This window comes from Physeter macrocephalus, chromosome 9, assembly GCF_002837175.3.
Source record: "Physeter macrocephalus isolate SW-GA chromosome 9, ASM283717v5, whole genome shotgun sequence".
In the NCBI taxonomy this organism is placed as follows: Eukaryota; Metazoa; Chordata; class Mammalia; order Artiodactyla; family Physeteridae; genus Physeter; species Physeter macrocephalus.
In genome coordinates this window covers 55,623,355-55,648,090 of record NC_041222.1, presented here as the reverse complement: position 1 = coordinate 55,648,090, position 24,736 = coordinate 55,623,355, and the positions used below count along the sequence as shown (strand labels likewise).

Genomic DNA, 24,736 nt, shown 5'->3' with positions numbered 1-24,736 from the left:
TGGAGAACGTTGAGCTGAACGTCTTTGTATATATGCATGTTAGGAAATAGTGTATATGGCTTTTTAAACCCTTTTGATATGCAGTGTATTAAGAACCTTTAAATAATACAGGAAAAGTAGTCCCTCCCACCCCCCCATTAGGAAAGGCAGAAACTAGGTTTTGATGCTGCTGCTGAGTTCAGCACAGGGAGAGAAATAATGTCATACTGCTTTTCCGGGAAGAATGAACCACTTTACACTTCCAGCTGTGGGCCTGTTTTTTTTCAGTTGCATTAGCAACTGAGTAACAGATTTCTCTTTAAGCATGCTGTAGGGCAAAATGGCTTTGCAAACATTCTGAGGTTTGCTCACAAAAGTTCTAACATCCCAGGGCACCCTGGTGTCCATTGACTTTACAGGCGTCACGATATAACATTGCTCTTTCCTCTACAAATTGCACATGGCTGCAGCTATCCAGAAAGCGTCAGGGAAGGAAAGGTGTGTTATGTGTTTAATAAAAGCAAAGAATGTCTCTTGAAATTTATGGGAAAAGGAGTATTCATTCTACCCTGTACAAAACCCAGCCATACTCCTGTCTAGAATTTCCGTCTCGGGGTTAATGACATGAATTGATTACAACTATCTGGTACTTCCTATTAAAGTGGTAAAATCAGTAATTCCAGTGTCCTCTGAAATATCATTTCAGATGGCTTAATTAAAGAATATGCCAAGATAACATGGTATTCTTACTAAGTTCTGAGGCCTTAAAAGCACTCAAAAATTTACTATTAGAGCGAAAGAGCCACTTTCAGCACTGTGCTTCCCTCCCAGCACAGAAAGGAGAAGGGCCTGAATTGTACAATGCTGTGACTAGCTGCTTCCCTGCAGAAAAAGTATATTTGCTATTAATATAAGGGTGCTCAAAACAAAATGGTCTTCGTCCTACACAGGAGGAACCTGCACCGGAGAGGTTAAGTTACTTGCCCAAGTTTCATAGCTAGTAAGTGGCAGAGTCAAGGTTAGATGCATGCAGTCAGGCTCCATGTTCTTAACCATTGGATCCAAAAAAGAATTGCACAAGCCCAGTATAAAAATATGGGGCAGCATAGCATGGAGGTTGAGAGTTCAGGTTTTGTAATAAGATGCCCTCATTTCAAGTCTCACCTCTGCTTCTTCACTGTGTGACTTTGTGCCAATTTCTGGCACCTTAATGCACATGAAAGAGAGTTATTATAATTGACAGAAATTTTGTTGATATTCAGTAGCAAACACGAGTGCAAAATTCATTCTTGGCTGAGTGAGTGCTGGGGAACAAAACTGGTCCATTCTGCTCTTTGGAGCACATGACCCAAGACCCATAAACCCCAGCCTAAGATGGATAAAGAATAATCAGCACATTTACAGGAGCATAGCTGGGTTAGTGAAATGACTCGAGATTGGAGAATCATTTGAAGAGAATGGGGTTTTTGTATCAGAAGACTCAGGATATTAATCATCTTATAGCTCAAAAGCCAGGAGCATGTGATGTAATGTGTGAGCTTGTGTCTGAGCAGCTCCCTCAGCTTGGGCTTTAGGGGTAAGAACTGAATATTTTAGGTAGGTACTCTTTCAAAGTTCTAATTCCTGTCTATGTTCCTTACCTGCTTTTTCTATCGTATTCTCTCCAGTGGTGTTTCCAGAGGGTTAGGCCTTGTATCTGCCTTGCATCTTACGGATTGAGCTTCACTCAGACTAGTTCTCAGTCAGCTTCTTAACATCATTTTTTTTTTTTTTTTTTGCGGTACGTGGGCCTCTCGCTGTTGTGGCCTCTCCCGTTGCGGAGCGCAGGCTCCGGACGTGCAGGCTCAGCGGCCATGGCTCACGGGCCCAGCCACTCCGCGGCATGTGGGATCTTCCTGGACCGGGGCACGAACCCATGTCCCCTGCATCGGCAGGTGGACTCTCAACCACTGCGCCACCAGGGAAGCCCCCTTAACATCGTTTTGAAAATCCTTCTTTGGATCCGTTCTCAACCATAGTGTCCCTCTGTCGAGCTTAGGCTCTGGGGACCCCAGCCTCATTCAGAGTCTCCTTCCTCAGTTTACACAGAAGGGGAATATAGTCACACAACCGATGGGTAGGAACCACAGGCAGGTGGATTTCCTTTTAACAGATGAAAAACAAAAATCTAACATTCAGGTCAGAGAAAGAATGAGACGTTCAGGGAGAGCCTGGACAAATTGTTTGGCAGAAATGTTGGGAAATAGTCAGACACAGTAGGATTATTGGATTAGATGACTTCTGATCTCAAAGTCTGAAGATGATATAATTTGACAGAATTATATCTGCTCGGATATACCACTCTGTATCACTAAGGTGTATTTTCTGTTCATACTGAGTAGAATCAAATTCAGTATTCCTGTCAGGGGAGAATGGATATAATCTGAACATATACTGTCTTGAGATTTTTTCAATTTCTATAAAAATCAACTGCAAACATTTATTGAATTAGAGTTTTTAAAGCCTTCTCTCTTTTCAAAAGAATATATGGGCATATTTCTTTAGAAATCCATTTTTTACTAACAGTGTAAGGCCACACCGTAACTGATTTAACCATTCTCTATGACCCTTACAATGCCATTTATTGATGCAAAGTGTTCCTTTGGGAAAACAAAATGTTTCTTGACAAGGTTATTATTTTACGATTTTATTTATAGTCAGTTAACAGATTGGACACATTTTGCTGTATGCCTGGCATTTGGCAAAATCTGAATTCCTATAGAAATTGAAAACTGACCTTGAACCACAAGCATACTGTAAACTGCTTCCTGTAAGGAGAATTCTGTGTCTGGCTCCTTTGGGTGGGCTGAGCTGGACCATAAACATTTTCCATCTGTCTTCAAAAGTTGAAGGGAAAGCATTGGTCCATCCTGAGGAAGCAGAGATGCTACATTCCTGGTGTACTTGATGATAAGCTCTTTCAGGCCAGGGATCGATCAGGGCTTTGCAAGCGTATAACCCACATGGTGCTTCTACTTTCTTGCGCACGGTAAGCATTTAAGAAATAACTTGTTGAATAGTTTTCTTTAAAATTCTGGCATTTTCCCTTTCTTTTCATGCCTTTCCTTTCTTCGTCCATGTTTCGTTAGGAAAGAGACAGACTAGACAAGATTCTTTGTGTTCTGCTATATCTCCAGACTCATTTATAGTAGATTGATTCTAATATAAGGCTTTTATTTTATGTAAAATAAAATACAGGTTTTATTTTTCCCCTTAATGTAAATTATTATCTACTTATTAGTTAAGTATGGTGAAAATATAAAGCAGTTCTGCATTTTTAGCCAAACCAACAATAAAGTACATATAAGACAACCTTGCACGGCTTTACTAGGATTTGGGAGTACTCACTGTGTAACTCTTTAACAGAGACATTCCAGAGCTACCAGAGAGAGAAGAAGGAGAGGGGGAAGAAAGTGAACTTCAAAATGCAACATACAGCAGTTGGAATCAATCCAGGCGGTGAGAACTATTTCTGTCTTCCAGCTACTCGGTGTTTAAAGATAGGGAGGGGTGGTTTCAAGTACTGGATTACAACTTGCTACTGTGACTTTGAGCAAGTAGTTTAATATTCCTTATCCTCCATTTCTTCATGGGCACAGTGGAGAAGATAATTTGTATCACACAGGGTTAAAACTAACATGTATTTGAGGATTTGACACATAGTAGGGACTAAATAAACTAGAGAAAATTATGCATAGGTAGTTGGAATATTTTTTGTAGAGTTGATCTTAGGTAAACCACCAAATGTTAACTTGAAATTTTTCTAGCATTTGTAGAAACTAGATATTCAAGCATATATATTCAAAATGTGTGTGTAAGCATCTTATCATAGGCTGCAGTTATTCTAACCCATGTTCTTTCTAGAACGAATCTCATATATAATAGAAAAGATGACTTCCTTAAATCTTCTCGGATATACTACTGGGTATCACCAAGGTGTATTTTCATGTTCATGCTGAGTAGAATCAATTTCAGTCTAACAGGAATTTTTTGAATCGTGATTATGGACCCAGATGAGAGGCAGGTGATTTTGTGAAAAACAGGGAAGTGTAAGGCATAAATACTGTCTTTAAGGAAGCTATTGTGCATTTGGGGAGGCAAGATATAGAGACACACAAAGTAATTAAAGAAAAATGTAAGGTATTTTGCATTAAGTGTAAAATATAAGTAATCGTTGGGTACTTTCTCTAAACAGATCTAAAAGTGACCATCACAAAGGTGCCTTTTACATAGTAAATACTTAATATTTATTCTACAATGAATAAATAAAATTCTCGAGATAGAAAAATTTCTACTCTGCAGATGTGTAGAGTTTCCTTGCTCACCAATGAGCTTGAGGCTACAGCCATCACATGTAAACATTCTCTAGGTCAAATCCTGTTTAAAGTATAGGAAACCTTTTATGTTGCTTTCACGAAAGACAGTAAGCATTTTCGGCCATCTAAAATGACTTTTTGATTTGAATTTTTAAAAAACTGTTTAGACTGCTTAGAGAAATAAAGGTCTTTCTACATTATTACCCACATTGAGAATATAAGTGGTAGATCTGTGGCAGAAAAAATATTATAAGATACTAAGTTTCTTGTTTATTTGAAGAAAGACGCAGAAGTAAGTTAGATAGAATTATAAATATTAGATGAAATTATATATCTATCTTTATATATGTATATGTACACACAGTGGAATGTTACTACTCAGCCATAAAAATAATGAAATTCTGCCATTTGCAGCAACATGGATGGACCTAGAGAATATTATGCTTAGTGAAATAAATCAGATAGAGAAAGACAAATATTGTATTATATCACTTACATGTGGGATCTAAAAAATAAAACAAACAAATGTATATGCAAAACAGAAACAGACTGTCAGATATAGAAAACAAACTAGTGGTTACCAAAGGGGAGAGGGAAGGCTGCAGGGACAAATTAGGGGTAAGAGATTAAGAGATATAAACTACTGTGTATAAAATAGATAAGCAACAAGGATATACTGTATAGCACAGGGAATTATAGCCATTATCTTGTAATAACTTTTAATGGAGTATAATCTGTAAAGATACTGAATCACTATGCTGTACCCCTGACATTAATATATGTTAAATCAACTGTACTTCACTTAAGAAACATTTTTGAAATAATAATTAAATTTTTAATTTAAAAATAAAAATAAATAATAGAACCTTTTAAATTTGGGGGAGAATTCAATATCATAATGCATGTAAAGTCCTTAGTACAGTGCCCAGTACAGAGTGAGCACTCCCTCAGTGTCGGTCTTATCAACATCTTCATCATCATTACTCATAACAAAGAAAATAAAGCGTTGAACAACAAGAATCATTATGAAATTTTCTTATGAGAAGGGTATAACTTATGGACCAGAAGATTTTTATACTTTTATCCTCGATTTTAGCCTTCACGTCAGCCTAAGAGGTGTCTCTAAAGGCAGTAACTAATTTACAGAGAGGATATGTCTGGAGCTTCCATAAATCTTAAAGAAGATGCTCTGCCCTCCCTAACCTACATAGAAGCACTAAGGTATTTTGGGGAGAAAGTTCATAGAAGTTCATGAGGAGGCTTACCAAAATAGCCAGAGCTTTTAGTAAATGAGGAACAAGTGTTATGAATATGCTTTACAACATTGGAAACCTGCTAGGACATTTTTTCATGCAGTCAAGAAAAATTTACTTTGTGTGGAAATAGAGAATACTTTTTAGCAAAGTGTAAATTTTAAGATTGTAAATAATCCATGTTACACTTTTGTGTGATTTTCATGTACAGAATTGTATCATACTGTATGTATCATTTTCCAGCTTACTTATTCTTCTCTCAAACCAATGTCTTGGAGATCTATCATGTTGATCCTTAAATATCTAATTCATTCAGTTTATTTGTTGCAGTGCATTTCAGTATATGAATATACCACAGTTTATTCTCATTGATATTTGAGTAATTATTATTATAGTAATTCTGTGCAGTAAATATATCTTATTTTCTTACATGTATGGATGAGAATTTATCTAGGTGTATATCCCAAAGTGGAATTGCTGGCTCATAGATTTAACTGTATTATTTACTAGAAGTTGTCAAATTGCTTTTTAAATTGACTATACCAATTTTTACTTTTATTTCCAATATATAAGAGTTTCCTTTACCCCACATGTTTGTTACCACATCATATGATCATTTAAAAACTGTTTTTGTCAACCTGATGGGTAGAAAATGGTGTTATCTTAGTAAACAATGTATAGGCATAACAAGATTGAGGTGCTGGGGTACACATTTGCTCATTTGTCGTATGAATTGAATATTATACAGTGTTGACATTACTTCAGTAATCATAACTATAATTATCATAATAAGAGTAATCAGAGATTTATTGATTGCTTAGTATGTCCCAAAGCTTTGTTTTGCACGTTACATGTATTCATGAATGTAATCCTCACAGGAGCTCTCTGATGTCTAGACTCTTGTTGGCTCCGTTTCCCAGCTGAGGAAAGTAAGAGACAGACTAATGAAGTTGCAGAGGGTCACACAGTTGTTAAGGAGCAAGAAGGGCAGGACTTGAGTCCAGGAGCTCTTGGTTCTAAGTTCAAGCAGCCTGGCCTCAGAGCTCTGTTTTACCTTTGCTTTTCTGAATTTCACTCTTTTTTAAACCTGTGTTCTCCAGAAAGGCTTCTGTTTTTCTGTAAAACCAGCTCGGCACATGTTCTGTAAAATTTTTCTTTTATAGGTCTCTTTCTTTTTCTTTCCACGGAATGTTTACCATGTTCTGCTCCGTGAATCCGGAGTCTGGTTCCTCAGTGCTGGGGTCCTTTTGGCAGCTCTGTCTTTGGTTATCTGCTCTGATGTTTTGAGGAGTTAGAGCCTTTCCTCTAAGGAGTGGATCTGAAACCACTTTGCTGTCTGTGCCACATCCTGAGGAAGCACAGGTCGCTGGTACCCAAAGGCTGTTTAACCTCTCTGTGCCTCTTCCCTTTGTAAACTGGGGCTGACAAGAGTATCCACCTCATAGGAGTGATCTGAGAATTAAATCAAAGTGTATGGAACTCACTTAGAGAACAACGCTGAGCACATGATAAGCCCTTAATAAGTGTTTGCTGCTGCTGCTGCTCTTTTTCGTATTCAGGGAATCATAAGAGCCACTCTCTAGTTTACACCAACCACAAAGAGCCCTAGGAGACATTTTCTTTCATTCTTTTATTTTTTTTTTTACATTTTTAAAAGAAGAGTGAGGAAGCCCCATCTATGTATTTTGGATTCTTAAATATTAAACGCAATGGCTAACTCTGCTGACTTTAGTACTTTGCCATTTTACCTTAGGAAATGGAAGAAGTTGGTTCTTGTCTTTCCCAGAATTCCTAGAATGAAAGAAAATGATGAATAGGATTTTAACTAGTTTAAGCTATATTCTCACAGATTTGTTAAGATCAAGAATCACGGTGAGATCCTTTTAGACTAAACAGTAGATCTCTAGGATCTTAGATTTCTAATAAAGAAAAAAGTGCTGACCAAAGAAAATGTGGGTTTCATCATCTACCTTCATGTGACCAGTTGCCTACCCTCTCACTCCACCTATAGTGGTCTTTTTTTTTTTTTTGCGGTATGGGGGCCTCTCACTGCTATGGCCTCTCCCATCGCGGAGCACAGGCTCCGGACGCGCAGGCCCAGCGGCCATGGCTCACGGGCCCAGCCGCTCTGCGGCACGCGGGATCCTCCCGGACCGGGGCACGCACGAACCCGCGTCCCCTGCATCGGCAGGCGGACTCTCAACCACTGCGCCACCAGGGAAGCCCTGTAGTGGTCTTTTATCCCAGTCTTTTCTTACTGTGACCTCCCTCATTGCACAGGAGTCCTACCTCCATTCTTTCGTTTCCTCTGGGAGCACCTCAAATGTCAAGTTTGAGGGCATGCTGGACCATGCTTTCTTCATTTATCTGATGTCCAATGTCAGCTGACTCCCTTCCTGCAGCTGGGAGTAGACTGCACAGTCTCATTACCTATCTCAGAGCTTTCTACTCAGTATCTCTGTTTGCTTCCAGGCACCTGAGCTGCTCCTTCATCTTGGCCAAACACCTCGCTGCAAATCACCTTATTCTTATATCCCGCCTTTTCAAAAGACATGTATTTACTATTCATCCATAGCTCTGACAGCTATTTGCAATTATCAGATAAGAGTTCTTGTGGTTATTATGTGGGTAGAGGAAGTACATTCAGGACACAGGCAGTAGCAAGCGCCATGGCCCCAAACGGGAGAGCATGTCTGATGAACCTAAGGAACAGCAAGATGATGTTGTAGCTGGGTTGGAGAGAGGAAAGTGGAGAGCTGTGAGGGTTGCATTTAGAAGGTGGTGATGGGATCAGGTCACGGAGGATCTTGTTAGCGCTGCTAACAAGAACTGCTCTTCTTGCACTGACTGTTAGTTTCTAGATCTGCATTGGCAAGACAGACTTCTACAGAGGTAGGCTTCTGATACAGTGCATGCAGAAATGTTCTCTCTCTTGATTGGGTTGCTAAGCTTAGAAGGTACCATCTGTTTGAGGGTAGCTGAATTTTTTGATGTCTGCAGTATTAGAGCTTCTGGAAAATGGTCCTTTTACATTCATTGGTGCCCCAGCCTGGAGTATGAGTCCAATATTAACTTGTAACAAATCAGCTTCAGAAATACATTAGTATTTATCAGAGCCTATAAAACACATAATTGGAAGAATATTTAAAATGATCTTGTTTTACTACTGGTAAAACCTTAATAAATTGAGCAAATAATATTTGCAAAAATTAACATACATAACATTTTATTCCTTTGAATTAAAAAAATGTGTTTACTATTATCATTTTTGAATCATTTTTTAGTGTGTTAGGTCAGCGGCATTAAGTGTGTTCACATTGCTCTGTAGCCATCACCACCATCTATCTCCAGAACTTTCTTCGTCTTGCAGAATTGAAACTCTGTACCCATTAAATAGTAACTCCATCTCCCACCCCATGCATCTTCTAGCGACCACCATTCTATGTTATGTCTCTATGGATTTAACTACTCTAGGTATATCATATAAGTGGAATCATATAGGATTTGTCCTTTATTTCACTTAGCTAGCTTATTTCATTTAGTATAATGTTCTCAAAGTTGATCTATGTCCTAGCATGTGTCAGAATTTCCTTCCTTTTTAAGGCTGAGTAATGTTACTTTGTATTTATATACTGTTTTATTTATTCATTCATCTGTCCATGGACACTTGGGTTGCTTCCACCTTTCGGCTGTTGTGAATAATATTTCTATGAACATGGCTGTACACATATGTTTTCAAGACCTTGCTTTGAATTCTTTGGGGTATATACCCAGAAATGGAATTGCCGGATCATATGGTAATTCTATTTTTAATTTTTTGAGGAACTTCCATACTTTTTTCCATAGCAGCTGCAACATTTCACATCACGACCAACAGTGTACTAGGGTTCTAATTTCTCCATAATTTCTACAATTTTTCCCTGCCAACGCTTATTTTCTGGGTTTCTTTTCTTTTTTTTTTTTTTTTTTTTGATAGTAGCCATCCTACTGAGTGTGAGGTGGTATTTCATAGTAGTTTTGATTTACCTAATGTTAGTGATGTTGAGCATCTTTTCATGTGCTTATGGGACATTTGTATATCATCCCTAGAGAAATATCTAGTCAAGTCCTTTGCCCAATTTTTGATCTGTTTGTTTTCTTTTGTTGTTGAGTTTTAGGGGTTCTCTAGATATTCTGGACGTTCATCCCTTACTAGATATGTGGCCATTTTGTGGGTTGCCATTTTACTCTTTTGATAGTACTTTTTGATGAACAAAAGCTTTTACTTTTATTGAAGTCCAGTTTGTCTGTTTTTGCATTTGTTGCCTGTGCCTTTGGTGTCATAGCCAAGAAATCATTGCCAAACCCAATATTATGAGGCTTTCCCCCTATACTTTCTTATGAGAGTTTAAAATTTCATTTATTTTTTATAGGGTTGAACTTTGGCGAGAACCAAGCAAATCCTTGGGCATCAGCATTGTTGGTGGACGAGGGATGGGGAGTCGTCTGAGCAACGGTGAAGTGATGAGGGGCATTTTCATCAAACATGTTCTTGAAGATAGTCCAGCTGGCAAAAATGGAACCTTGAAACCTGGAGATAGAATAGTAGAGGTACCCTCCAGTGAGCTTTCTGTGCTAAAATTATTCACCTGGGCCACCCTCTTTACCAAGGGAGTCATCATCTTTACACTGACCCAACATTAGAGTAAAATGTGTTTGCTGTTAAAGCATTTCTTTCTTATTTGTTTGTTTTTGTCCATAATTTTTCTCTTCAGCATATGATGACAGATTATATATCGATGTAGAGATGGGTGTTTAGGGGTATAATCAACTGTTTAAAAAAACATTGGCACTAAGATAAAATAATTAAGTTTGGTTTAAAGAACAAAGCTAATTTCTTGGGGAAATCATTGAATCGTTTAAAAGTATATGTACATGCACAGAATGTGTACATCATAATTAATCCCTTAAATGAGATTTTATTTAGAGAAATACTTAAATGTTGTTGGATGAGATTTTTTTAAAGTGAGTCTTTTTGGTAGTTTTTATGCTAAGATCCTGATTGCCTTTTATATAAATGTCTCCCCCACCACCCCTGCCAATCCAAGCGTGGCTTTTCCTCCATCTCAGTGCTGTGTCCATTCCCCATTCATCGCTAAGGGCTGTGTGTGTGTGTGTGTGTGTGTGTGTGTGTGTGTGTGTGCGTGTGTGTGCGCGCGCGCGCACGTGAGTTGGTACGTACACACGTGTGTACGCATGTATGAGTACTTCGTTATGTGTGAGAGAGAAGCGTTTGGTCAAACTGTACCTAATCCTTTAATTGAAAGCTAAGTTTAATATTTTAAATTAACTCTTCTCTCACGAGTCACTCATCATTTACTCAACAAATATTCCTGGAGAAGCTGTTGCATTCCAGGTGCTGTAATAGGCTCTGGGCATCCCACAGTAAATAAAACACTGTGCCTGCCTGTCAAGTGGGACAGACTTGACAAGTGATCAGGTCACTTCAGAACAGTGTGATGAATTATTTGATCAGCATAAGCATAGTTTTAGTTCAGGTTAGAGGAAGGCGTAGCTGACCCAGGTTTGCTGAGTTGTCAGGATTTAGAGAGAAGACTAAAAGAGACAACTTCCAAATAGAAACCGACCACTTTGTTATTATAACAACCATTATTTTTACTTTGTACAAGTGATTGTCTCTCATTTTCTAAATCCATATAACTTAGACACTAAAATGCCTTAATTGTGTAGAAGAAGGTTATACATATCAGTCACAACTTTGAAATGAACATTTTGGGCATTGATCTATTTATTCCTTTATTGATTGTCTCTGAGAGTTGAAGAAGGAAGAAGATTGAGACTTGAGAGAAAGCAAGGGCCAAGTCTGGTGTTTTGGTTTTTTTTCTTCTGACCATTTATATGGAAGAATGATGGGCTTTTTTTTCTCTCTTCCTGCATCTTTACTTTTCATTAGATGATACCTTAGCCCCCTGTTAAAGGATTCTTTTTTAGTTATAGTACTACATAAAATTTCTAATTTAAGACTATCACAAGGCAGTTTATTTTATAGGTACTTCACTATTGAATACCTTTGACCTAAGTAGAAAAAAGTAAGAAATGTTTATAAATTATTTCAAGGAAAGATTAATCATAGTTTGCACCAAAATGTTTGTTTCAGTGTATTAAGAGAGTTAAAACATCCCTTTCAAATTGAAAAGAAAGGATTTTTGCGTGTGGTAAAATACCGCTAAGCAACAGTTTGTTGAATGTTGTTACGTGCAGGGGCTTTTTTTCTGTAAATAAGAAGCCTTAGGCCTCTGTAATCCTGGGGATTCTAGAACATGTCTCTGCTAAGAGTTTCTGAAAATGTATGTAAATTAGAGACCTGAGAAGTATTCCATTCTAAGTATAGAGTTCTTTGGACTTGAGCAAAGATATTTAATGTCCTGTTAAATTTTCCCACTAATGGAATATATAGTAAACATAAATACTTCTATTTTACAAAAAGTTAGAAGCCATTTTTAATATGCACTGAAAGAGATGTTGTTATTTCATCTAAGTATCAACATGAGGGAAGTTTTTAATTAAATATAGTATATAATTCTTTTAAAGGTGATAATGTTCTATGCAGAGATCTAATAATTTTCTTTTTCAGAATTATGTCTACTCTGATTTTTCTATTTTGTTGTATATACCATTCTCTGGTAATTGGAAATGATAAAATTATACCAGTGTCCTATAGTTTTCTGGCAGGATTAGCATTTGGCCTTTCAAACTATTTTCCTTCCTGTTCATATAGTGTATAAGCTGAGCTGATCATCATCCAGGCAAGCCATGGTCAATAAAAAGTTACAAAATAACTTTCACTTTCAAGCTATTTATATAAGAATTACTAACAGATAAGCACAGTTTCTTGGCTTCCAGCTCCTACCACGTCTACTGCAAAGATTCTTTTGCCAAACTAACCTTACCAAAACCTGAGTTTTCTGAACATCAGAATTTTGTTTTTAACTTCAAGCTTCCCTGTACAGAGAGAAATACACAAAGCCTCACACACCCACTTCCCAAACCACTCTGTAATGAATTTGAAGAAAATTTGTACAGTGACATTCATGATGAAAACAGTGCTGCTAGGCAGTTCCCTTATATTATTTCTTTAATGATGCTGATATATTAATTTAAAGGAACAACTGGGCAGTGTAAGGGAAGCAGAAGCAGAGCCTTCATTTTAATTGATTATTATTTCAGTTGATTATGTGTCCAAAACAAGGGACCACAAGTCTGCTGGACAAATGAAAAGTTCTGGAGCCTCATAAGTACTCTCAATTATTTTTGAATCTGAAACAGATTTTTTAGGAGACTCACCCAGGATCCTCAAAACTCCAGATCGACAAATTGTTCTGTTGTTCTGTAGCTTCTTGAAATGTTAAGCTGAGGCCTTCCATTGCAGGTGGATGGCATGGACCTCAGAGATGCAAGCCATGAACAAGCTGTGGAAGCCATTCGGAAAGCAGGCAACCCTGTAGTCTTTATGGTACAGAGCATTATAAACAGACCAAGGGTAAGCAAACACAAAGGGCAAGGTAGGCATATCCAAACAGTATTCAACTTGGAATCTAATGTATCCAGGGCCAAGTTGTTTCTAGGACCCGAGATCGAGTCTTGAAATCTCAGGAGACTTTTTAGAAGTTTATTTTGCTTTTTTTTCTTTTTCTTTTTTCCAATTGAGTTGTCCTGGAAATCCCTTCTACCATGTTTAACAGACACTTGAAGCCTGTTAACAACACAGAAGTAGGATTCATTGGTGGCCCATAGGCATCTAGGTGGATAATTATTAGTGTTCACTATAGTCATAAAATATTTAAGTTGTTAAGAGGGATGTGGTGGAGTCATTCAGGTTCATAGTCTGTGATGTCAAGTCCCTTAGAAGCCAGAGAGATTTCATTTTCTTTATAAATTTATTCTCTGGACAGAATTTCCAGTTTATGCAATCTCATGATTTCCTGTGCATGATCTTTAATGTATTTGTCTATCCCAGTGAACATTAACTTTCCACATGATGGATTTTGTTTAAGCTGTATGTTTAGATCTAGTGATTTCATACCTGCTGTTTCCCAGCCATCATCACTGACTGTATAGCTCTCATTACCGTATAGCCCCTGGTGGACAGAGACCTACTAATGCATTTTACCATCAGTCGTCACAGGTGAAATGGCTTTAAAAAATGTTTTAGAAATTCTAAGCACATTCAGTGAATGTTGTTTATGAAGATACTAAGTGAAGCTTTGTGTATTCGATGTGTTGAAAATTACAAAGATGAAAATTATGCCAGGAGTTTAAAACTGTTTTTTTCTATTTCTTCTTTATGCCTCAGTGAAAAAAAATAATATTTTCCTGTGCAGCAGCTCTTAAATATTTTGGGGGCACATACCCCTTAGAAAGTTCTTCACATTTACTGCAAAGTTTGCACATAGCATTTCAGGAGTTTCCTAGATGTTCTGAGGCTCATAGAGAATTTCCACTTCTGGATTTAAGAACCCCTGTCATACTGAATCTCTTTGAAATACCTCCTTATTAGCTCTTAGGGTTTGTTGTATTTAGAAAGAAAATGTTAACACATGTGAGGGAAGTGAAAAGAATCATCTAAAACTTAAAATATGTAATTTTATGTATAATACATTTAATTTTAATTCTTAAAATTAAAAATTTAAGATAGCAATGCTCAAATGAAAGGTTTTTAGATGAGATCAGTAAAAGGAACTTGTCAATATTCTGTGCCCTGGGAAACAAAGTGACCAGATTTATCCTATTGGTTTTTCCTTTTGTTGTCAAGACAGGTGTAGCTCTGGTCTGAGTTCACTGTAAGAAATGAAATAGTAGTTCTTAATGTAAGCAGTTATCTTCACATCTGCAGTTTTTAATCATTCAGTTGTTGATTGTTAGGTGATAATTATCCATTCAGATGAGAAAATCTGCCAAATGGTGGGGCTGTATCATCCTGCATTCTTTTCAGATGCTATTCAGTTTGTTTAAATAACTACAGATCTTTCTACATTTGTTGTGTTAAACATAGACACAGTATGATAATGTTGGTAAATGGCTGTTTAAGTTAAGTTAAAGCTATTTTTTGTGTGTGGGTGGGTTTTATTCCTTTTTTTATTTTTAATTTCCAACTTTTATATCATTTAGGACAATACTATAAACTGCTGAATAGGATTCTCAGATTACTTTTGAAAAAACTACAAACATTTCTTTCAATGCCAGTCACATTTTCTAATGCACTAGGAAGATATTTTTCTCATGCACCTGGAAAATACTCCTATTTTATTATCTAAGGTATAATGAGGCCTGATTTATAACAATTATTCCAGAATAAATCTTGCTTAGAATGACATGTGTAATCAAATGATATGTGACAGGGTTTAGGACATGGTACCCTGAAATACGACACCTTGGCATATTGAATATTTAAACTGAAGTTATTTGAGAAAAGGCAGGTGCTGGAAAGACTCTGACCTCCCCCTTCTCTGCTGAAGCAGGTCATAAGACTCTCCTGAGAGGTCTTAAGGAAAGGAGCATCCTTATCTCCAGAGGAGGAGGAATCAGAATGAACAGGCCTTGCTAAGTTTCCCCCAGTTAACTACACTTAGCTTGTGCTGTTTTGTCCTATCATATTTTCTGTAACTTTCTACTCTTCATAAGACCTCCTATAAAAACACTCAGACTTAATCATTTCTTCTGGTCTTCATTTCCTTATGAAGGCCCCGTGTCATGCAAAACTTACGTTAAATCAATATACATACTTTTCTCTCGTTAATTTGTTTTTCGTTACAGAGGTCCAGTCAAGAATCTACGACAGGTAGAGGAAAGATATTTTTCCTCCTCTACATACATATTTTGCTTTGGGAAATTAGAATTAATTTTGCATTTAAGATGAGATCTACTTTGTTTTTAATGATTTACTTCCCTATGAAAATAATCATGTCTCCAGGAATCTAAAGGAAAAAAATTACACATACATAAGAGTCTCTTGATGGGAAACGTTTTATTTCTGGATATAATAAAGCTTCAAGAAAAACTTGTACATAGACTGAAAAGCCAGTCAGTCTCTTTGGCTCTTAAACTGTTCGAGAATTAGAACTTCCCAGAACTAGCCCTGATAATTCCACCAGTATGACACTTCAAACTCAGTCTGACCACATTGTCGCATTAAAGGGTGGGTCCCACTAATATGGGCCAGAGGATGATTTTGCCTTCCCTGTGCTTCTTTTTAGTTAATAAGGTTTCTGTTTTCATCAGCCCTTGGAACTATAAACACAAGTTTCATCACTGATTTTTTAATAAGAGATATAGTCTGTTTCTATAAATCCTTCCCTAATAATAGAGTGATCTACTATTTCATTTGCTGTGCTCATCCTGTACTTTTATACTCTCCTATCAGGGCCAAATTCTAATCCTTAAGAGCTGCAAGTTGAAATAACAAAAAGCAAAGCCAAACAAAAAAACCAGAGCTCTTTTAAAATATTCCGTTTCTTTCCATTATTATTTTGATTTATATTGTTCTACAGAATTATAAAGGAAATGTAAAACCTGACAATCCCATGTATGAGGATTAGAAATAATCTACTTTCCATAGCATTGAGTTACTTTGCCTAGGATGTGTTTTTAATCTCTGCCTAGTCATTTCTTCCACCTTAATAAATGGTCATGTTTTTTGGCATTTGTGATCTTCTCTTTTGTAAAGCAGGAGTTTGACATTTTAAATTGAAAAGCAGAGAGAAAGTTGAGATGAGCAGAAATGTCAGTGTGCCCATTTCTTTTACCCATCTTCCTTCTGTAGGAAAAACATCGCAAGAAGAGCAGATTGAAAGGGTGATGTGGCATAAGCTTTAGTGCAGGCGTATTGAGTGAGGATAGTCTTTGTAGAGTGTTCTCTCATACAGGGTGGTGTCACATGACAACCTCTCCCTACTCTTGATGCTTGCCAGTAGGGCTTTTTTATAGAGAGAAGTAACACAAACATTTAGTTAGAGCCAAAATGAATTTTAAACGTCTGCAATTTCCCCTGAAAGATACAGTCAATAAAAGAAAAAGATAGCAGTGTGAAAAAAGAGAAGAATTTATTGTGCTAAGGAAATTACTTTTCTTTTTTTTTTTTCTTTTTTTTTTTTTTTTTACTATGAAAATGCTACATTCTCTCTGGCAGTCATCCTGCCTGTAATACGTATATTCAGCTCCAGTAGTCCAAGCTCAGAGCGTATCACAGGCGAGCCACAAAACCTGTGTGAACACTGTAAGGCAGGACTTCAGAAATTACCGCAAGCCTCATAAATTCCCCAGTAATATGGGAACTTTTATAGGAAATTTATATATGTATACATATATATATATATATGTTCCTAGCTCCACAAAAAGTGTGCAGAAATAGAGAACACCACTGTACAGCCGGTCATTTCTTTAAAAATTGTTGATTTCATTTTTTAAATTAAAGAATACTGTTGAGTGAAGCAAACTTAATATCTAGTCAAGGTATGAAACGTTTCCTTACTGGGAAACAAGATAACAGAATACTGAAGGTTACCAATGGACTAGCGGACAGATGTCTGATTTGCACTCTGCAACAGATAGACTCTTTTTTCTTTGTTTTACCAAAACATAATTTGCTTTTAAGTGTAAATGAAAACCTTTTTTGGTTTCAATTTTGAAGCATGTTTACTTACATGCATGGAACATGTGTCAATATAAGTGGGTGAAATATATGTGCTTCTCTGTCGGTGATAGTGAAGACACTCAGTGAAAACAAAAGAAATTTGGGATCAATTTGACAGACTTGATTCCTGTGTGTTTTGTGGCCAGATTTAGATTTGAGTGTGGATTCAAGTTGCTAGAGGTAAACCCTGAGTTCTAGACTGTTTGATAAGATGTTGTTATTAATTATGAGATCTGACAGGATCAAGCGTCGCACAGTTATTTAAAAATCAGCAATTGCTTTGTCCTTATAAATGAGTTATTTTAAGTACATTTCTTTTGCGCTCAGCGCCTCTTATGTTTCCTTTTAGAAATCCCCTTTGCCTTCCTTGCCGCACAACCTTTACCCTAAGTACAAGTTCAGCAGCACTAACCCATTTGCTGATTCTCTACAGTTCAACGCTGACAAGGTTGGATAATGACCATTGTCTTGCCATTGCCTTTTGCCAATGTTTTGTTCTTTGTTGCTACTGTGCCTTTGTCCCAGTTCAGTGTTTACTAAATTTGGGCAAGGATTAAAAAAAAAAAAAAAAAAAAAGACAAAAAACTGTGTGTTTGGAGTGGGCATGCAAATCCTTTCTTAAGCACATTTTCTTGCCAGAACCTATTCATTTTTGTAGCTGAAATTACATGGCCCTTCTGAAGAGTAAGGGAGAACGTGAGTCCAATGCCTTTCCTATATTTTGGTGTGAGTTGACTTTTCAGATACATAAATTTTTGTTAGTTGCCAAATATATGAGCTACGTTCACACATAATTTCTTTAAAAACCTTGTATTGGTTTAAATCCTTCTCAGACTTATACAAGGTAGTCCTAAAAGCTCTTCTGTTAGTTAATCACTCCATACATAATTGTGTATATGCAGGAGTTTGTTGAATATTCATAAAGTATGTCCGTGTAAATGCCTTATGAGGAAACATGGAACTGTTTCAACATTTGTAAATCTATACTTGGATATTCTCATATTCTGATGAAATTATAAATCCAAAATTGAAACAAAAACTTACAAGAACTTGTATACTATAATTTGATCGTGAAAGGAAGAAAGCTGTTAATTTTTTTCAGGAAGCATTTTATGAATATTCATTAGATTTTTCATGTTATTGTAATATGGATAACCAAAGATGCTATATCTGAAGGAATATGTTTTCTGTTACTGTAGGCATTACAGAATTCAAGTAGAGTTCTCTTCCGTTGTTCCCCAACTAACCCTTTTGCTCCCACACCATTTAAGGTTTGTCTTAGTGTGAAATTTTCACAAGTAAGTGGGTGTGTTACAGTGTGCTGTGTGTGTACGTTATACTTGTGTGCATACATGGCATGGAGTGATTTCAAGTACACTTTGCATTTTTGCCAATGAAGGCTAAATGGTCTTTGTTAAAGAGTTGTATTTTTACTGGTAAATTTTAAGAAGTGTCAACAGCAAGCTAAATTACATGATCTCAGTAAGAATGAGAGTATCAGGGATAATAAAATAGAACACCTAATTGCCCCTTTAGTAAATGTAGGCTTGTATTGGCTTTATGATTGATCAGTTATGTTAGGGCACCATTTGAGTTCACTCACAGTACGAAAATGTTCTGCCTAAGTAAGATCCTGAATAGTTTTTAGACAAGCAGGTTTTGTTTGTTTGTTTTTAAGGAAATAAGAGCTCGGAAGTTATCAGAGAGTACGATCTATAAAATATGCATCCCTAAATTTATTAAAATTATGACAAGTTTATATTAGATTTTGTTCCACTTTTTAAAAATTAAAGGGGCTTAATTCATGCTTTCTCACATTTTCCATAGTTAGGTAAATTTTTTAAAAACTTTTAACCAGAAAAATTCTAAATTACATGTTCCTTCCTATCCTAGTATGTTTAATGAACCTCCATTGGATCACATGAAGTTTTTTATTTGTTTGTTTATATTTATTTGTACATTGCTAATTTGAGAGTTTTATGGCACAACACTTGGGAGGATAACAAGGATTCTGTTTCCACTAGTAATTTTTGTCTGTTTGGCCAATGGTATGTAAACCAAACATTTTAATGCAGCAGATTCTGTGACTTGAAAATCTGTTGCCCCTAAGTGTCTATCAATCAGCTCACCTGTGCTTTGCCGGAAAAATAGTAATTCATGTTTGCTAGGAACATTTTTGGGGTAGCTTAGCATCCGAAGTGTTTTCTGAATCATCAAAGAAAGATCACATTCAGTGCCCTATAGTTTCATTTTTAGGTATATTTTTTGATTCTTGACACTAATTATTCTTAAGTATTTGTACATGCCTGTCATTTAGTGTGTTCTCTAAGAAATATTTCTTAGTCACAATCTTTTTCCAGATATACACATATAAAACAAAATGAGGTATATCAGAGGGATTTTTATATAGGAAAAAAAGGTAAAACAAAGAAGGAAGGAAAAATGTATGTTCAAGGCGTCAGGGACAGCCTGACCGCAATGTTGGAACTTTAGCTGGTATCTCTGACCCTTGAGTTATGTACTGTCTGTCTTACTGTAGAAATTGGAGGCGACAACATGATATAATGGAAAGTGCATTGGATTAGGTTAAGAATTAAGCAAAAAGAAGTCTAGTTTCACTGGGTGATTCTGAACAAAGTCTTGCACATCTCACAGCCTTGGGTTGTTAATCTGCAAAATGAGTAAATGAATAAAATGACTTAAGGGCCTTTCTGACTCTAATATTCTGCTTGATAATCTGTAATATAAAAATTTGATCAACTGTGTTTCAGTTAAAGAAAAAAAGAACCTGGTGATACCAAGTCCTTTTTTTTTTTTTTTTTTTTTTTTTTGTGAAATAAGACTTGTAGCCCTAAGTGACAGCAAATATACCAGCCAAACTTTGGGTTTGTATGAAGTATTCAACCCTGTTTTCCCGTTTTCCTTTAGGGCTACGTTGGTAAGGGGCCGGTGGTTTTGTCCCTTAAAACCAGCCCCCCTGAGATCTGAATTTGTGTGCTCTTTGCTAACAAAATATCTCCCTGGTAGATGAACCCTGCATGTGCAATGCTCATTTTCATGAATTTGTTACAAGTCATTTTGAGAGAGGATTCAGGCAGAAATAAATAATTCTTTATATTCTCACTAAAAGCTTTGAACTGCTTTGCTTGATTATATAATTAACTTCATTAATTTTTTTCTAGTTTCTTGGAAGCCTTTTCTAGACCCAAAAAATCTTGCCCAGATAACTTTCGAATGAGAATATTTTTTCCAAAAAAGCAAGTTTGTACAACTTTTCATCTTAAGTTATTTAAGCCTTTAATTCTTCACCTTAAAATACTATATAACCATTTAATGGATTGTGCTCTGAACATACTATTTTGTTTAGTGTATTTAAACTTTACCTGAATCCTTTCTACCATTTTTTATATATGTATATTTTCCCATTATTTAATATGTGAGATATTTTAAAGCTACTCTTTTTTTTTTTTTGACATTGCAGACTTATTTCTTTTCGTTGAGTCTTCCTTCCTTAGACTGCATACCCACTGCATTCTTCTTGTTCCCACAGGCTCCCAGTCAGTCAGAATCCGAGCCAGAAAAGGCTCCGCTGTGCAGTGTGCCTCCGCCCCCTCCTCCAGCATTTGCAGAAATGAATGAGGATCATGCACAGTCATCGGCAAGTGAAATCTCAGCAGATGTGGACAAAGAGGATGAGTTTGGTTACAGCTGGAGTAAGTTGTCTTTTTGAAATGCATTGACTTATAAGAGGTATTAAGGTAGCTCTGGGTTTCTCAAGGCTTATGTCCTGGATGAATAAGTACGTTTCACCTTCAGTTATACATGCTGCAATTTTGTGTGGAAAAAACTGCTGTTCGTTATACTTGAATACAGCACACATTCCTGAGGCATGAAATCATGTTCTTCCTTTTTCTAAATCTGCATCCCTGTTCAAGCCCACTTTGCCATTTGTATGAGAGTTAAAAAGGACAGGGCACTCTCTCAGAAGCTGTACTAGATGAGCCATCTCTTGATCTTGAACAAGTCATCACCCATCTCTAGGCCTCGTATTCCTCACTGTAAAATCTATTTGTTGTTGCTGGTAGAACAGCCTTGATTTTAGGTATTTTTTGTACTAAGATGGCAACATAGTATAATTGTTGAGATAAAAACGTGGGACATTTGGGAAGTTGTTTAACTGCCTCTAAGTTTCAGCCTGGTGATATCCCCCTTTTTAAAATTCAGTTCCTACATTCCCTGTTGCTAACAGTGAATTAGATAATGTTTGAGGGGCCATAATGATGCATAGGAAGCATTCGAAGGCAGCTGTTATTAGGATCATGGGTGTGTCTCCGTTTCCTAAAGAAATAAGCCATTTTACAGGGAAATATTAAACATTAAGCTCAAAGTTATGTGTCAGTGCTTTAAAAAGTTTCATTTAAAAATGTAATTATTTCTTTTAAGAATGCTATGGTATATGCTTTTAGGAAGTACAGAGTACAGATTTGTGCTGCTAGATTCAAGAAGGAGTCAGGAAACGGCAATTTATGAAATTGATGCAGTTAAGAATCAACATAGAATGCATGATATTAGCCAAATAGTAACGTTTTCTAAGAAATGATTTGTAAAGTTTGCAGTTTTCTCAGTGTAGTTCTAATGAAATTAGAATGTTTTGCTAATCCATCAAGGTGGCCAGAATGTACTCTGAGGAAAACATCAAATGCAGTGTTCATATATTGCCATGTTACAGCCACCCCAAAATTTAATGGCTTAAGAAAACAAGTTATTATTAATCTGTCAAGGTGCTGTGGTTGACCGGGCTCAGCTGGGCTGGACCTCCAAGATGGCTCACTCACGTGCCTGGTGATTAGTGTTTACCACTGGCTGGTTGTTCATCTGGGCCTGGGGCACCTACCTGCGGCCTTTCCCTCTCAGATTAAAGAATAAACTCTACCTCTTGAACATGTGGGATGTGAGGTATGAAAGGTCTCATTTAATGACAGCAGGTGCATCAGTGTGTGTGGCCTGATGGCTCTGTGCAGTAAGAAGACCCATCCCCTTTATTCTGGATCTTTGTACCGAGCACCATCCAACATGATGTGACATGCCATGTAGATTTTCCTGTGGGAGAAGAGCTTCCACTGACCGGTACAGACAAGTCCTCTGGATGTTCTGTTCTCTGCAAATGATAAAGTAACTTTCTGTTTTAATCACAGTCTTTTGAGAGTTTGTTAATGTGGATCACTTCTTTGGGCCTGATCACCCCAGATGAGCTGATTAATCAGATACTGTACTCTGCACCCTGGATGCAGAGAAATTCCTCAAAGTTTGGGTGCTCCAGGAAACCAGTCTTGATGCCCAGGCCGCCAGTCTATTTAGCGTTTTCTTAACTGCCAAGGATTACATTTTGGTACAAATAATGCCCTTAAGATGCCATTCTAAATAACCTTCCATAATAAAGCATTTGGCTGTGAATTAGCTCTTACTATCTGTGGGTTTTTTGTTCTTGTTGTGTGTAGAAAATATCAGAGAGCGTTATGGAACCCTAACAGGCGAGCTACATATGATTGAACTGGAGAAGGGTCGTAGTGGTTTGGGTCTGAGTCTTGCTGGGAACAAAGACCGGTCCAGGATGAGTGTTTTTATAGTGGGGATTGATCCAAATGGAGCAGCTGGGAAAGATGGTCGATTGCAGATTGCAGATGAGCTTCTAGAGGTAAGTTCTTATGGAAAGCGCTGAATTTACTCTCGCTGAATTGGTGCAATGGAACCATCAGTTTCCGGAAAATCCACCCGGGTCTCATATGGTGACTGAGGAAACTACCGCTTCTCTAATAAAATAGATACATTGCAGCAAATTTGGCTCTAGACCAAATCTCTACTAACTACAGCCCATGTTCCCATTAACTTCCATTAAAAGGTTGTGACTGTATAGCACCAGAAACAATTTTTGCCCCAAGACAGTAATAAAGATCACACTTCAAAAACATTTTTTGTGTGCTGCATTTTTTTATTAGGAGCTTTTGAAAAAACCAAATGGCCAATCATGCCCTGGTAATGAGACTGATCCACTAGGAACCTTCTAGGAGTTGAATCCCTAATGGTAGACGTGATGGGGGTGGGGTGTGGCGGAGTCATATTTGAGGCTAAATAACAAACACAGTAATTCAGCCCGCCAAGCAAGATAAACTTGTGGACCATACTTTACAGTATTAGAATTGTGTTTGCTTGATTTGTTCGTCCTCGCCTCCTGTGGGCTGGGATACATGTGTCTTTATGCTGCTTGAACCATGCCTCGTGTGTTTCCCTGTTGGCTAGGAAGGCTCAGTCAGCAGTGACTAAATGACGGGATGATTGGCAGTTTCCATGAGGTACTGTGCTGCTTAAGCACATTTTGCTGCCTAAACCCTGAATCCCCTGGCACTGCTTCTCCCAGTGGCCTATTCCCCGGCCTTGAGTTTTGAGATTAATTAGGAGCCATGACAGTCAGGGCCTTCCCGGGATGATCTGTGCGGGTCACAGGGGCTTCCACAGAGCCCTTGCTTGGTACAAAGCACTCTAGAAGCTTGTCGCCTGCCTGAATACTGTCCTATAGTCATTCCGAGTTGTGCCTCTTTAGTCTCTGGAGATCAGACAACATGCATGTTATTTTAATGTTGGCTTTAAACACGAGCTTTTCTTTTCTCACCATCAAAGTCAGGTTCATGTTCTAGGAAGAAAAATATATGTAATATTTTAAAGGGAGAAACAAATGTGCTTTTCATTAGATAGGATGATCAGAATTTGTGAAATTAAAATTCTAGGTTCAGTTAATGATATTTATTTCTCATAGATCAATGGTCAAATTTTATATGGAAGAAGTCATCAGAATGCTTCATCAATCATCAAATGTGCCCCTTCTAAAGTAAAAATAATTTTTATCAGGTGAGCATTTTTTTTCTGGTTTATTAAATATTTTTCCTTTGCCTTTCAATTCTGAATTCTTTTGAATGAAAATAAAGCATATATAAATGTGTGAGTGTTGTAGTTCCAGGTCCCAGAATTTTCTCTAATAATCTGAGTCTTCAAGCTAAAGAATGAAAATCATATGAATGCTCATGATATGATAGGTCAGTGCTTTTTTCCTTTAGAAGTAAAGATGCAGTGAGTCAGATGGCCGTATGTCCTGGGCATACAGTGGAACCTTTGCCTGCTACCTCAGAGAATCTTCAAAATAAGGAGGTATGTAGCTTATGCTTGTTTTTCTGGGAATATTTGCTTGATACACCACTTATTAATTCAGCTAACAATTATAGAACTCTTGCAGGGATATAAAAGATAAGTAAGTCATAGCCTTGGCACCCAAGATGTTTATACCCTAGTATAAGAAACACTCATGTAGGGCTTCCCTGGTGGCGCAGTGGTTGAGAGTCCGCCTGCCAATGCAGGGGACACGGGTTTGTGCCCCGGTCCAGGAGGATCCCACATGCTGCGGAGCGGCT

General features: G+C 37.2%; 1 protein-coding gene across 12 annotated transcripts in view; it reads left to right on the top strand.

Annotated features, from left to right (window-relative positions):
• Positions 1 to 24,736, top strand: part of MPDZ (multiple PDZ domain crumbs cell polarity complex component) — a 174,042-nt gene that overhangs the window by 124,406 nt on the left and 24,900 nt on the right. For 4 of the 12 annotated variants that reach the window (XM_028493997.2, XM_028493999.2, XM_028493995.2 and 1 more), the window contains 9 exons: positions 3,385 to 3,477; positions 10,000 to 10,177; positions 13,017 to 13,127; positions 17,626 to 17,724; positions 18,476 to 18,547; positions 20,827 to 20,989; positions 22,775 to 22,971; positions 24,088 to 24,179; positions 24,386 to 24,476. In XM_028493997.2, the coding sequence (XP_028349798.1) occupies positions 3,385 to 3,477; positions 10,000 to 10,177; positions 13,017 to 13,127; positions 17,626 to 17,724; positions 18,476 to 18,547; positions 20,827 to 20,989; positions 22,775 to 22,971; positions 24,088 to 24,179; positions 24,386 to 24,476 (1,096 nt within the window). The remainder of the gene's footprint in view (positions 1 to 3,384; positions 3,478 to 9,999; positions 10,178 to 13,016; positions 13,128 to 17,625; positions 17,725 to 18,475; positions 18,548 to 20,826; positions 20,990 to 22,774; positions 22,972 to 24,087; positions 24,180 to 24,385; positions 24,477 to 24,736) is intronic. The other 8 variants (XM_024126754.3, XM_028493998.2, XM_024126749.3 and 5 more) reach the window with 5 other exon arrangements.